The sequence below is a fragment of the Plectropomus leopardus genome, chromosome 12, assembly GCF_026936395.1.
Source record: "Plectropomus leopardus strain MGB_pleo_1.0 chromosome 12, ASM2693639v1, whole genome shotgun sequence".
Lineage (NCBI taxonomy): Eukaryota > Metazoa > Chordata > Actinopteri > Perciformes > Serranidae > Plectropomus > Plectropomus leopardus.
The window spans coordinates 2,080,841-2,096,125 of NC_142187.1; the positions used below are offsets into that span (position 1 = coordinate 2,080,841).

General features: G+C 37.5%; 1 protein-coding gene across 1 annotated transcript; it reads left to right on the forward strand.

Annotated features, from left to right (window-relative positions):
- Positions 1–1,246: 1,246 nt before the first annotated feature.
- LOC121951974 (uncharacterized) lies at positions 1,247–14,025 on the forward strand. The gene is made up of 7 exons (XM_042498474.2): positions 1,247–1,491; positions 7,836–7,980; positions 8,305–8,400; positions 9,758–9,902; positions 10,150–10,295; positions 11,207–11,346; positions 13,335–14,025. The coding sequence occupies exons 1-7, from the start codon at positions 1,392–1,394 to the stop codon at positions 13,481–13,483; spliced, it is 921 nt and encodes a 306-aa protein (XP_042354408.2). The 5' UTR covers positions 1,247–1,391; the 3' UTR covers positions 13,484–14,025.
- Positions 14,026–15,285: the final 1,260 nt, after the last annotated feature.

The following is a 15,285-nucleotide window of genomic DNA, read 5'->3' on the forward strand; positions in this document are numbered from 1 at the left end:
TTTTTGAGGTTCATAAAACACTTGCTATATTCAGATAAATCATTTTTATAAATTTTATCAAATATATTTTTCTAAATATGTCAGGTAGCTTGCTGGAACTAAGTGTAGAAGGTCTAGCATTGTCATGTTTTAGCAAGCCTAATTCAAAAAGCTCTATAGCTATTCTACCGTACAAAGGAGAAAGGCATAATTCTTAGAGAGCAGAACTGAGATGCATAGCATTATTCATAAATATTACATATAGAAATGTTTTAAATAATTAGTCAAATAAGTAAACAAATAAGAATATAAATAGCTTAAAACACCAAAATTCATTTACATTTCAGAGGTAATGGCAGACAAAGAGAAGGGACCAAGTAAAGACAGGAAAAGAGAAGCAACAGCAAGGGTAAGGCAAGTGAAGACAGGATGACAGGGACGGTTTTGGACTATCAAGAACAGTCAGAGGCAGGGCGAGTACCAAAGCTACAACTGTTTCAAGCATGGAATTTACCTAAAAGTAGGCTACATTGCAAAGAAGGATGAAAGGTGTTGTACAGGGTTATTATATGTGTTATTTGAAACAATACATTTTTTTAAATTACTGCTCTTCTTCAATATCTCTGGCTTTTATATCATAATATAAGTTGTCCCATTTTAGCATTGAAGGTGTCCTATTTTGTCAGTAGTGCCTGTATAAAAGTGGTCTCAGGACATATTGTGTTTGAGATGGAATAATTGATTCTGTGTTTTATAATTCTTTTTTTTTTTTCTTTTGCATGTTGTAGTAAAGGGGTTGATATTTATAAAGTGATATCATGTTTGGAGCTCAGACAAGTGGAAAAATTAATTGTAAATTGTTCCAGAACGCAAATGTCCAAAAAGTGTCCCAATTTAACACTACTTCACATTTTAAATTTTAAATTATAAATTATATATATTTCTTTCTATATATATATATATATATTTCTTTTTTTTAATTTGATCTCTTTTAATTTTCTATTTGGACTTTTAAGTTCAATTATTGCCAAAAATATCCTTCACAGCTTTGGGCTGTTTTGTTAGTAGCAGCAGTGGTGGCACTATTTCCCTGTAGAGGGCGTTGTTACGCCTTCAATGCATCTCACATTTACCTAAACTCAAACCTCACATTGAGCGCTGACAATAAGAAAAAGCAATTTTATTGTGATTGGGTCGAGTTAGGATCGTTTCTGCATCAAAAATGTATGCAGTCTCACGAAAATTAACGCTGAGTCAGTCTCTCCAGCAGTCTGCTCCAGGGCTGTGGGCGGTTTCACAGCGCACGTGAAGGCATCACTTGGACAACGTGCGTGTGTGTGTTCCTCCGCCCTGACGGTCAGTGACAGCTAACTGCAGCGGTCCACAGTACGGTCTACAGAGCAGCTGCAAACATGAAGGACAACAGTTTACCACGAATTGTAGTTATCATCGTGTGTACGGTGGTCTTTGTCGCCGTTTTAATCGTTAACGCGTTGGCAGGAGCGGGCAGAGGTGAGTCACAGTAAAACGCTTCAATATTGTACAGTTTAAGTGAAGTTTTCTGAAATCCTTCCGACACACTCATTCACATGGCAGCGTTCAATGTAGTATAATGTGTGGACATGTTTCGTCTTTTCGTTTTGTAATTTTGGTTCTAAACTGGTTATGAAACTGTTTTCTACTGGGAGGGGGACTCCAGTTAATGGTGTGTTGCTGGGAACTCATTATGGCGCTGCTGTTGTTACACAAAGCAATGAGACGTTTTTTTCCATGACCCTTGACCGTGTTTGTGTAACGCTAACATGCAGTTAACATGTTGAAGTTGTGAAAGAGTATATGAAAACAAGATAGGAAAACACTTAAATTCTTCGAGCTAGCGATTAACGGTCGCTTAACCCGAAATAACCTCTCAGAGAGGAAAAAAAGTTGGTGGTAGGCGTTGCATCTAAATCCCGACCAACAAATAATTGGATGGAATTTAGTTTATGTTGCTCAGAGTAATAAAATGACTATATAAGAAAAGAAATTACTGTATAGTTTTATATTAGAACGACTTTTATTAACAGAAACAGTAGGAAAGTTTTTCAGGAGGGTGTTGGTGGGATCCTGGCAGACGCTGGTGCTCCTGGAGGGCTGGAAGAACTTTATAAAAAGAAATGAGGGCATCCATCCAGCAGCAGGGTGTGGCATAAACATCCAAAGCTCCCCCGCTGCCTCAAGTGTTGGCATTTTCTGTGCTTTTTTTCTCTTCCTTTTTTTGCAATGGTTAATAATGAAAGGCTTTGTATTTGTACCATCTACTTTGATGGGTGCAGAGAAATAGATTTGTATTATTTCTTTTTTTATTTATATCAACTTTTCATATTTTTAACATGGAGAATAAACAACAAACACATTAACACACAATAATACTCCTTCTATTACCCCTGGCAGCACCTAAAGAAGAAAATAAAGAAATGATTTAAGAAAAAAAAATTAAAAAGGAAAAAAAAGTCACACTTAATGAAAAGTAAAAATAACAATAATAATTTTAATAGCAAAACAGAATATTGGCCTGGCCGATTATCGGAGCCGATATTTGACATTCTCTATCAGCGTTATTAAAATTAATTAATTTAAAAAAGTGTTATTATTACAGTCAACCAACACCAAGGCCATCTGCTATGTCAGAAAGTGTCAGCATGGGAGGAACTTTTCCTTTTTAGAACCTCAGAGAGATATTTTTATTTATTTATTTATATTTAAATTTTCACTGAACTTTATAAGAGCGGTCGCTATGAACTTGTTGTATGTGATGTTGAAAGTTTCAGTTTTGATTTAACATTTGCTAAAAGCATTTAAAAACAAAGTTTTGTGTTGGAGTTTGTTATATTCCAGATTCTGAGTATTGACAGAAATAATCTGTTCCCAATATTGGTTATTGGTCTCATTAAATACTTACAATTAGTTTTGGTACCGGCCCTGAAAAACCCAAATTGGTTGGCCCATTGTGCACAAAAGCGCAGGCACAGATGGTTTTTTGTTTGGCATTATGCATTTTTGATACTGACATTGCCACATATGTTTTATCCAGTAAGGATTGTAGCCAAAGATTCTGAGAGAGCGAATGAGGAGGAACATTTTTAGAACTTGATTATTTTTTCTACCACATCCTACTGATGCTCGACAGCAGTCCGTATGGACTGCTGATAATCACCTGACAGCTCAACCTGCAACTTTTTTTAATGGAATTTAACATTAAAATATATATGATAAACCTATCAAACACAAGAATTGTTGAAGATTAAATGAGCTTTTCCTAGGGATGGGTATCGTTAAAATTTTAAATATACTACTTTGTTCTACTAGTCGTTCCTAATCCTTTTGGCCTGTGACCTCTTCCAACAGTTACATGTCTTGGAGTTGTTAGTTTCACCAAAGAGAGAATCCCTTTATGCCTTTTCTTTTATCATTTTATTTTTATTTAACCAGGTTGATCCCTTTGAGATTTAAGAATCTCTTTTTCATGGGAGAGTTGTTGGTTGTTCAACCAGGCAGGCTAAAAATGATATCAACATCCTAGAGAATCTGTGAGTATTTTTATTTTAGATTTATTTTAGATTTTTCTTTTAGAAGAATACCCCGAAGCCCTTTTCACAATTTCTGTGCGGGCATTTTGGACAGAGAGCATTTAGAGGTCCTGAGAATGCAGTGAATACTGTCTGCTTCTTTTCTGTGTGATAAAAGCACAGTGGTAGTGTGGGAGCAGACCAAGAATTGCCTTTTAAAAAAAGGTGTACCAATGGAAGAGCCTAGGTGTCGCCAGAGCAGGCCATCCTACCCGAGAGTACAACTCCAGTGGCTTTACAGTTTGTACTGAACCTGGTGAGCTGTATCAACCATATGGAGACACTGAGCAGAGGTGTGCAGGTACAAAAGATGACCATAGTCAAACAGGAAAAAATAGCTGCAGCAACAAGAGGCTTTTTTTTACATTAAAAGAAAAACACGACTTGTTTGGAAAATAAAAACTCAGTTTTAGCCTTAGCTTTTTTCTCCTTTTTCTTTTTACCAGGTACATGTGGTTTAAAAGTAAGGGAATCATCAATCAAAATACCCAGGTATTTGTAAGAGGTAACAACCTCTCTCCCTATTTAATTAGTGTTCGATCCCCAAAGAGTGAATTTTAGCCAGTATTTCAGAAAGAAAGAGCACTGCGATTTGAGAAGAGTCACCAAAAGTCAAGTACAGATTTCAGAATCAGAGTCTGTTTTTTTCTCCTTTTCTTTCCCATGAAGGGGCGGACACCACAAGAATAAAGAACTTCAGTATGTTATTTCTGCGATTAAAGGAAGTTCCATCAGTACTAGTGAGCATGAGCTTCTCTCCTTGTCAAAGTCTGAAACCAGAGAAGGAAGTCTCAAATCTGTGATGTCATAGGGTATAAAGTCCTAAGCCACTCCATAGACAATGAATGGCAGACTGATTATCTGAACCTTCATAATGGTTTTATGGTTTTTGTTGGGTTTTTTGTAATATCTTAATGGGCTTTATTTATTATTCTATTGTAGCGTTTTCAACTCTGAAACGGAAAATGTCCTCATATAGGCCCAATCACTGTGATATCAGGCTAACAACAAAAGTCACTTGTGGGCGGAAAACTCTGTAATGTTTTCCGTTGCGTAAATATGGAAATGTGGCAAACTTGTTAGGGCCCGAGCACGGAAGGGTGCGAGGACCATATTGAAATTGGTCCGTTTTTTCTTCTTCTTATTAGGGCCCGAGCACTGACCAGTGCGAGGACCCGACTGTAAGTGGTCCGCTTTTTATTCTTATTATTATTATTTTGCCAATGAATCGCTTTTTTGAGGGCTTTATCATACTCGAAAACTCATGAAACTTTGAACGCTTTTGTGGACTGGTGAATTTTTTGATATTTTATAAGTGTCGTGTATAGGTGTAAAAAAAAGTCTGTCATTTTGAATTGAAATGTCATTTTTTTGTGATTTCATGGTGTTGGAATTTGAAACAATAGTCCTACAGATTTCAACAGACTGACTTCAAAATTTGCAAATCTCACCTTCAGATGTGGGCGACCCTAGATTGTGTGTCATGATGCACAGAAAAAAAACTTTTCATCAAACGCTTTCGCCATAGTTATGCACTATTCGCCATAAAACAGGAAGCACTTTTTGAGGGCCAAGGCATGCACCAATACTCACCAAAAGTGGCACAGGCATCACAAGTCCTAAATTTTGATATCTGATATGATCTTTTTGCACTGATGTGCAAAAATGACTCTGGAGCCCCCCCTAGAAAATTTCAACAAAGCAGCCCCCGCAGACCATTTAACTGAGAGCTTTTTTGTAGGTCCATGCCCTAAACCTAACAGGAAGTGCCGCATTTTAATTTGAATTTTCTTTTTTTTTTTTTGTAATTTTACTGTCTGTTTCTTTAAACACTTGTCCTCCGGATTTCATCTGATCGACTTCAAATCTGGACACCAGTATTTCCTAAAGTTGGTGTTAAATTGCGAGCCGTTTTTGATTTCAGCAAACGCTGACGCTGTTCTGTGGTGATCTTTGCCATAAAACAGGAGGTTGTGTTGTGTGGCTAAAGATGCTTAAAAACTCACAAAATGTGGCATACACATCAATAGTCCTATGATGTGTTATTTGATTTTTTTTTTTTGCTGTGATGTGCCAAAATGTGCTCTGTAGCGCCAACTACTAATTTTCAACGAAGCAGCCCCTGCAATCGTTTAACCTAGAGCTACGAAACTTAAGACGCTTGTGAAAAAGCCCAAGACCTACAAAAAAGCCTCCTGGAGCCATGCCCTAAACCCAACAGAGAGTCCACCAATTTTAATTTTCTTTTGATTTTTGGCCAAATTTTTGCCATTTCTGCTAGAGCCCAACTGATTTGTCAATATACCTTTATCATCACCTGGTTTGAGCCTTTTACAGACATAATAGAGCAAATTTAGCTTCTGCACATATTTTTTTTTCCCAAATGCGCTGATAGGCAAACTCTTAGTCCATTGTTGACACTACTCTTAGCACTGTAAATCACATGCACTACAGAGCAGCAGAATTGAGCACATACAGCCAAGGCCCAATCACACAGGCTGGCTGGCTCCCTTTTTCACACCTGTCACATCTGCAGCTGTGCCTCTTTCTCACACACATCTCTTCAAAAGAAATTTCACAAGTATCCAGGTCCACCAGTGCTTGGAGGACACACTAATTTACTGCTGTGTGCAGTGTTGCCCTTTCTCAGAGAGACATGGTCCCGTCAGTCCATCAAGTAGCCACGACATGCGTAGAGGTGCGAGGGCCTGTTCATCGCTGCTTGCAGCTTTAATTTATTCCTGTTGTTATCTTTAGTCGTACCTGTTACATATGAAGATACAGAGTGAGTAACCCTAACACGGTGGTCTGACTGATCTGACGTTTCTGTTGTCCTCATTTTATGTACTGTTTGCTTTTCTCTCGTCTTTGTTCAACCAAATCTGTGAGGGGGGAGTGGGTGGTGCAAAACCAGTAACGCATTTTGGTTTAGGTGAGGGACATACAACTTTAAATGGTAGTATTTCATATTTATTTTAAGTAACCTCTGGACCCTAAATCCCACTAGCAGGTTTGAAAGTTTCCAACAGTCCTTTAGCATGTAATTTTTAGGAGGATTTGCATGTTGCTTAAGAAATGAGATGTTTGTTTTGGTGATAAGTAATAACTGTTCTGATGCATTGACTCTAATACTACATACATTTGGTGTGAATTAAAAAAAAATGTGATTTATGGTGGAGGGAGGGTGATTGATAGATAAGGAAAAACATTTATAGCTTCAAGGAGGGTCAAGATGAAAAAGAAAAAAAAAGTCACACCCCAACCCAGAACGTCATCAGTTTTTGCGTGCTGCATTCACAAGCATTTAAACCTCTGAAACCTGAGGAAAACGGGTGTGATTGCTTGTAAAAACACGGGGAAAAGGCAATAAGCATCTTGTTGAGAAATATCCTGCAAAAGGAAAAAAAAAAAAAATTTTAAATTGAAATCAAAATTGACAATAGAATGACCTGAAAATTAGTTGGGGTGGGATATTATTCTTTTTTTAATGGAAAAAATGTACAGAAGATGATATTTATATATCTTATAATTGAATTTTAAAAATTATGTTACAGAAAAAAAAGAATATATATATAAAGCATTTTCTTGTTTTTTTTTTCAGTTTTCTTTTTTTGTTGCCTTTTTTGGGGGTAATTTTCTTGACATTTTTATACAAATGTCTTGCTAATTTTTTGACAATTTCTTGTTAAGTTGCTTACTATCTTCTTTCCATGATTTTTTTATATCAACTGAAGAAATCAATTTGTCAAGGTCTCAAATTGACAATGAAGTAAAAACTGTCTTAGACCAGCTAAATCTGTAAAATGCTGCTTGCATAGTAGTAAGTCGTAATAGTAGTAGTAGTAGTAGTAGTAGTAGTAGTAGTAGTAATGGTCTAAGTAGTATTTTGAATTAAGCTCTTTTATTTGTAATGGGGGATCTTAAGATTAATGAACCTGTACTTTGCTTCAGTAAAGGATCTGATTACTTACTTAAGTCGGAAACACAGTTTAGCAGTTCAATGTTTTTGCGAGATAAGAAATGACACCTCTTTCCAAGCATGCAATAATTGTTTAGACCAGACTGTTTCTACAACCTTGAAACAAGATGTAGCGTGGCCCCTTCCTGTTTCAACATGACAGTGCCCTCTTGCAGAAAGCCAGCTTCTAAAGGAAATGGTTCGAGGTGCAGAGGAACCTGACTGGTCGCTCAGAGCCCTGACTTTGAGCCCATCCAGCTGGAACACTGATCATCTCTGCTGTTTTCCAGGTCCTTTCCATTCCTCTACAGGTAATGTGTCAGGCCGCTACGAGACAGACATCACTCCGGCCGGCTGGACCTTCTCTATCTGGGGTGTCATCTACACCTGGCTCACTCTCATGGTCATATACCTCACCACATATGTATTCCGAGGGTAAGCTAACTTCACTCTACTTATTCTTATTATCTATACCTAGGGTTCATACGTAGTTTGGGAAAGAGCCTTTATGTATGCAGCTCCATGTATCTGTGGAATCTTCTGCAAAAGGACTTTATCTTCTGATTCTTAGTTGCTCTTTCAATTATCATGTTTATATGGTTTACTTATAGCATATATTAACATCATTAGTCTTTCCTTGTTTTTTCTGGTTAAATTAAAAAAAATTTTTTTTTTTTCGTGCAGATTGAACCTGTCTGATTGGATACATTGGTGAGAGCAACATGCAGATGAAACTGATATTTCTCTCCCTGTGAATAGATCCTGGGCTCAGTGTCTGCTGCCCTACAGCTTCTATTTTTGCTGGCTGTCCAACATGCTGCTGAACATGATCTGGTTGCTGCTGTGGGACAGAGAGTATGTCTGCTACTACTTCCATTCACTACTTCATTTATTGCACAGAAAAAAAACTGTCTACCTGCAAAAATGTCTTTTGGATGTGAATAGAAATTTCTTTTGCTCCCATCATTATAGAATGACATTTAAAAACATATTCTAAAGTTTTAATATGTATCAAGAACCATAATAAGAATAACAGTTCAACTCAAATAGTGGACGACTTTATTCAACTACCTCATACAGAAGAAATAGTCCCTGTGAAAGTTGTAGTAAGTGGTCTGTCAGTTAGCCAGAATAACAGACCTTGTTTCGGGAACAACATTCTCTGTGGGTTTTCATTACAGATTTGCGCAAAACTTAAGCATTGTTTGGCCACCGCACTGGCCGTCACTAATTCCAATCCAAGGCCACATAGGCGTGTTATGGAGCCACAATGGAAAGGTGACCCCCTTATACGTGAGAGTGGCCACGTATGAGGGATTTCTGGGAGGTGATAGTCCATGATTTCACAGAGGAATTGTTGATTTAAGACTTCCAGATGAATCGTTTAATTTTTGAGGAGTTATGTGATGCAATAACACCACTTGTAGCTCCTGCTGCATCATGAGGGAGACAGTTCCTACTGACAAGCACATAGCCATAGCATCATGTGACCTATGAAAGACAAAAAGTGTTTCCATTGCAGCTTTGCCAAATATGGCTTTTTCAAATCACTTGAAATACCACCTCCTACAAGTGTAAAAACTTGGTTTGTGATAAAAAAGGATTTATATTTTAATTGATGTATGTCCATAAGTTGTATTTTATAGTGCAATTTCAGTTTGCAGGTTAATTAAAACCCGTCCTCCGTTGTTGAATTGTGGGTGTACTTTTATAGTTTGTGTGCTACAAGACCACTGTATGATCTCAGTGATGGCTTTTTTAACCATTAAAAAATTTTAAAAAATTAAAAATATTGTGCAGAAAAAAAAATTGCAGTTAACAGTAGTTGTAAAATATTAACTATTAACTAACAAATTAGTTGCTCTTTTTATTCTTATTTGAAAATGTAATTAGGTCGAGAGTAATTACACATTTAGTTTGTTGGCCTCATTATTAATTCAAAATAAGTTTTGGGGGTGAAAACGTTAGTATAACCTGCAAAGCAAACAAATGCTTTTAGTTCAGTTTTGAAACATCAGTAGAATCTGGAAGAAGAGCGGAGCCTTGAGGACACTCCATAAAAATGCAATTTAGCTGATAGTATGTTGTGACTGACCATATAAAGGCCTCAGATGTTAAGGAAATTACTTTGTTATCTGTGAAATGTGCGTCTGTAACGAAACAACTGACTCTGAGACTGCTGCTCCTCTCTTTCCCTCTCTCTGTGTTGCAGGTTGATGTTAGCGGCTCTGGTTGTGATAATCCTAATAGTGATTACCAACTACAGCGCTTTGTTCCTCAGCTGCTTTGCAACAGATTACTATGGGCTCTGGTTAAAGTCATACCATCGCAAAGACCTGGCCTGTCTCAGAATACTGGTATGGCACACTGTGTGTGTGTGTGTGTGTGTGTGTGTGTGTGTGTGTGTGTGTGTGTGTGTGTGTGTGTGTGTGTGTGAGAGAGAGAGAGAGAGAGAGAGAGAGAGAGTGAGTGTGAGTGTGTGAGTGAGGGTGTGAGTGAGGGCAGATGGTTGCATCTAGTTCATTGATATTGGTGATGGGTCAATTTCTCAGAACACACTCTGTCCCCTGTTAATGATGTCATCTTTGTGCTTCTTTTTTTCAGGTTCAGAACGGGTTGGCTCTCTACACTACATGGACTTCCATTGCCTCTCTGATCAACTTTTCACTGGTTCTCCACATGTGGGGTGTGGACAAGAGCACAGCAGCAACAGCTTCTCTGTGCATCCTGTTTGCAGAGGTGGTGGCATGGTAAGCTTCAATTGGACCAGTTAAAAATATGTTTTTTCTTTTCTTTTTTTTTTTAATAGAAGATTGATAGATTTGATTCAAGTATTATAATTACATTAACTTGTGACGGTACTTCAATAATGAATCCATCACTTAACAGATCAAATTAACAAAGCTTAATGCAGAAGCTGCTGAAGGTATGATCTTCAGACTTTTTCAAAATATTTCTATATTTTTAAAATATATATTTTGTTTTGTTTTTTCATCCCCATTTATTGCAGAATTTCAGCGGTTAATTGTGATAATTTTTTTTCATGTTTAAATTCAATTATTTTGCATTTCAAAACAGTTTTGCAGTCCATATTGACAAAATGAAGCAATTCTTACCGGATTGTCTTGATACTAAATCACATTAGAGCAAAAAACTGCAGGGGACTAGCATAAAATGGGCATTTCTATAAAGCAGTGACTCATTGGTACCCACAGAACCCATTTTCATTCAGATATCTGGAGGTCAGAGGTCAAGGGATCACTTTTAAATGACCATGCTGTTTTTCCATTGTCAAAATTTAGCCTAACTTTGGAGCATTATTGAGACCCCTTACTGAGAAGCTGAGCTTTGAAACTCAACTTGGTACAGCCTCGTAAAGACAGAAATGTTGACCACTGATTGTCGCAATATAAAACACGTTATTTACCAACCCTAATTGCATCACGTTTGAGGTGTTAACACCGAATTGTTGGCAAGCCACTTGATAAATGTCAAGACAGCAGCTGCTAAGGGAAATCTCAGTGTAGAACTTAAACTATCAGTATAATTTTTAGCCATCAGCATATTAACATGGGATTAAATTAATGGAAGCACTGTTAAATCATCACTGCTCTCAGATACATTTTACAGTTGGTTCATGGTTGCTTTCCTATGTGTGCAGGTTCATCCTGGAGAACTGGGTGCTGGACCGTTGGGTGCGGTACGTCCTGACAGTGTACCCTGTGGTGATCGTGGCTCTGGTTGGAAACGTCCTCAGACGTTTTAACCCAGATGATCCCACTCCAAATTCTGTATTCATGGGTGAGTTTGAAGACAACCGCAACCGCAACTGGATCACCACAGCTATGACTACAGCCCTGCTAACATCTATACAGCACAGCCTGACAAGCTAAATTATTGTCTGCTTTTCATTTAACATTTACGGTGTATGAATCCAGGGTGAACAGAACAGACAGCACAAACATATTAAGTCCAAATCCACAGACACTGTTAATTTAATTTGCCTACAGTTGTATCAAAAACTCCAGATTTTTTTTTAAAAAAGAGGTCATCTGGACAGTTGTTTTCAAACATCATGCTATCACGAAAAAGAAAAAAAATGTTATTCAAAAAAAGTTGGGACATTGTTTAAAATGCACATGAAAGCAGAATGCAGTGATTTGCAAATCCCTTTGACTTGTTTTAAATTGAATACAGTACAAAGACAAGATATTTAATGTTCAAACTGATAAGCTTAGTTTTTTTAAATGTACAGTCATTCCAAATTTGATGCCTGCAGTATGTTCCAAAGAAGTTGGGAACAGGACAACAAAAGTATTGTGGAATGCTCAAAAAATAACAAACATAAACATTCCAGAAGGAAATGTGTTAATTAGTGACAGTCACAAGTAAGGATGGTGAAAGGTTCACCACTTTTCGAAAAACTGCACAGGCAAATGAACCGACAGTTTAAAAACAAAGAAAGAAATTCAAGGATTTCACCTTCTACAATCCATAATATCATCAAAAGATTCAAAGAATCGATAAAAGTCTCTGCAGAAGTCTGAAAACCAATGTTGAGTGCCTTTGACCTTTGACCCCCCCCAGGCTGCATTGCATTAAAAAGACACGACTGTATAGTTCAACTAAAACACAAGAAACTTGCGCTCCAGAAAAGGATAAGCACTCAATGAACAACCCAGTGGCACTAATCAGGAATTATGATGTAAATATAAAGGCCAGAGAGCCGTGATATAAAAGAAAGAAACCTGGGAGGCAGACCCAGGGTGACAGGTCTGAACGGACTAAATACCACCTCCACCGGATCGGGCTGAAAGCTCTGCCACCCCCTCCTCCTCCTTAAATATAGGGGCCAGAGAGCAGTGAAGACTAACACGTCTTTGGGGTCATCAGGTTGGAACCTCCTTTCAACAGTGTTTCACCAAATTGGTTCCATAACACATCCAGGATACTAGGCAGGTATAAAGGGTATTACCACATGGGCTCTGGAACACTCAAGAAAACTGTTGTCAGTAAATATAGTTAATCTCTGCATCTACAAATGCCAGTTCAGACTCTACCATGTAGGGCCCATTGCATCATGGGTAACTTGCACATCTATGAAGGCACCATGAATGTTCAAAAGTACACACAGGTTTTGGAGCAACATGTGCTGCCATTCATACAACATCTTTTCCAGGGACGTCCCTGCATATTCTAGTGAGACAGTGAGACACATTCTGCACGTGTTCCAACAGCGCGACTTGGTAGTAAAAGAGTGCAGCTACTAGTCTGACCTGCTGAAGTCCAGATCTGTCTCCTATTGAACATGTGTGAATCACAAAATATGACACCAGAGACCCCAAACTCTTTGAGCAACTAAGATCATATATCAAGTAACAATGAAAAAGAATTTCACTTTCAGAACTTCAACAGTTAGTGTCCTCAGTTCCCAAAAACTTAAAGTTGTCACACAGTGGTAAACAACCTTTTTGGAACATATTACAGGCATCGCATTCAGAATGAGTGTATGTTTACAAAAAAACTTTCAAGTTTATCAGTGTCAACATTAAATATCTTGTCTTTGTATTGTATTTAATTGATTAGTGATTAATCGTCATTGTATTTGGTTTTATTTATGTTTTAGACTGCATCTCAACTTTTTTTGGAATTGGGGTTCTTAACGTTACAATAAAAATCATAGTGTGTCGCCTTTCCATACTCCCTTAAACCTGGACATTCACTTAACTTCTGCTGGCTGACCCAATAAAACACAGTTGCATTTTCCCTTTTCTTTTGTTTCCAAACAGTTGTGCTGCTAGTGTTGGCGTGTGTCCTGCTGATTTCGAGGATCTGTACTGTCATCTGGAGAAACTACTGGCGGCCTCTCCTCTCCCCGGGCTCAGCGCGGCTGATGGTGTCACCCCTTGATGGCAGAAAATTCAGGGTCTTTACTTAAATAATAAGAACACCGCAGATTTTAAACTCTTAGGCCACTCTTCCATTTCAACACAATCAACTGCAATATTCAAAGGTAAATATGTCACAGAGTTGCAGACAACATGGAGAAGAGCTGCATTTCTTCCGATAGGTTTGACTTGCTTGAAATGGAAAGAAAGTGTTCTAATGGAAAACCACTTCTCATCCTTTCTCTCAAACTACAGTTAAGACACCGTAATAGTGCTTTCACATCTGAAATACTTTCTTTGAAATACTAATAACCTACTACAACTGTTTACCACTACTTCCCAATATACTGTCTATATGTAAACTACTTTTTGTATGAATGCATGCATGTGATTAAATATTGTGGGTTTTTTTATGGCTATTTTAAAGCTTTTTTCGCATTTATTTTGGCATTTTTGTTTTGTATCTATACAGTGGCAATAGATTGCATACTATCAACATGTTGTTTTTACAAAGTATAATTTGGATTGAATTATTGGGATATTTGTTGAATTCATTCTAATTTGCCAATTAAAGCATTCTTTTCACTTCTAATGCTGTCGGATGTAAGAATTTATGAAAATAGACTGCAAAAACAGTATTTGTCTGATATGTACAGTATGAGATGTACACAATTTGTAATAATTACATGCTATTTTCTCAAGGTGCACTGTCACATTCAAGTTTTCTGCTAATCACTGACATATCCCTGGCTGCGATCATCAAAGAAAAGAAAAAAAATCTAAAAATTACTTATATTTGATGACTAGCACTGTTGCTGGTTAAAAAAACAAACTCAGTGAAAGTAGAAAATCATATAAATGTCTAATATTTTTTAAAGCTTGATTTTGTGTGCATTTTCACAAAAAATAATAATATATAAAAATCAATGTTGCTGCTAATCATTGACATATCTTAGGCTGTGATAATAATAACAACAAAATCTACTTAGCAAGTATCGAACATACATTTTTCTTTTATTTTATTTTTTCAAACCTGGCATTTAAAGGATTAAAATTCCAAAAATTAAAGAATATTTGATATTTATAATATGGACTGATGCTGGTTAAAAAAAAATCTCAATGAAAGTAGAAAATCATATTAATATATAAAATTTTTTAAAGCTTGATTCTGACAAGTGCATTTTGTGCGCAGAGAAATACAAGCATTTGTAATATTAAGGCGGGTCCTAAGGTTAGACTAGGTTAAACGTTCAACTCTGACCGTGCTTTTGTAAAAAGGAGGGGTAATAGTGGAGAAATTGAAGGTGAGCCACTGTGGGTGAGAGCTGCTCCAGCTCAGCAGCTCTACCCTCCAGCTCAGTGACCCCTGTCCTGAAGTCCTCAGGTCTGACTTATGTTCTTCTCCAGGATCTGACCTGCTGAATCACCTGCTCTGCTGTACAGCTGAACCATAGCTGGAGGTCCTGCCTTCTGAACTCAAATTAATGGCAGGAATGGTACTTATATTTCATCAGGGTGACAGGTCTGTCAGCACTGAGGACAGCTGTGGATTTGTTTGTGATCCCAGAAGCTTTGGACACAGCTCGTGCAGTAGTAACGTCCACAGGGAAGAGACACAGGATCCTTCAGGACATCCAGACATACACAGCAAGGTTTCATGTTGCCTGGATGAATTCCAACTGTCATTTTCTCCTCTCAGCGATGGTGTATATCACAAGTTTCTCTTCCTCCTTTTTGATCTGAACCAAAACTGCTTTACTGTTAATATTTTACTCACCAGTGTGCTGTAAATTTGCACGTCAGCTGCTTCTCTGTATGTTGACCATGCAGTTCTGTGAAAGAGGAAGCAGTA

Bases quoted from the DNA above. Each gene is read 5' to 3' on its own strand.
- LOC121951974 (XM_042498474.2), top strand. From the start codon at position 1,392: ATGAAGGACAACAGTTTACCACGAATTGTAGTTATCATCGTGTGTACG. The intron at 1,492-7,835 runs GTGAGTCACAGT...GCTGTTTTCCAG, and splicing joins GTTGGCAGGAGCGGGCAGAG to GTCCTTTCCATTCCTCTACA. The intron at 9,903-10,149 runs GTATGGCACACT...TCTTTTTTTCAG, and splicing joins TGGCCTGTCTCAGAATACTG to GTTCAGAACGGGTTGGCTCT.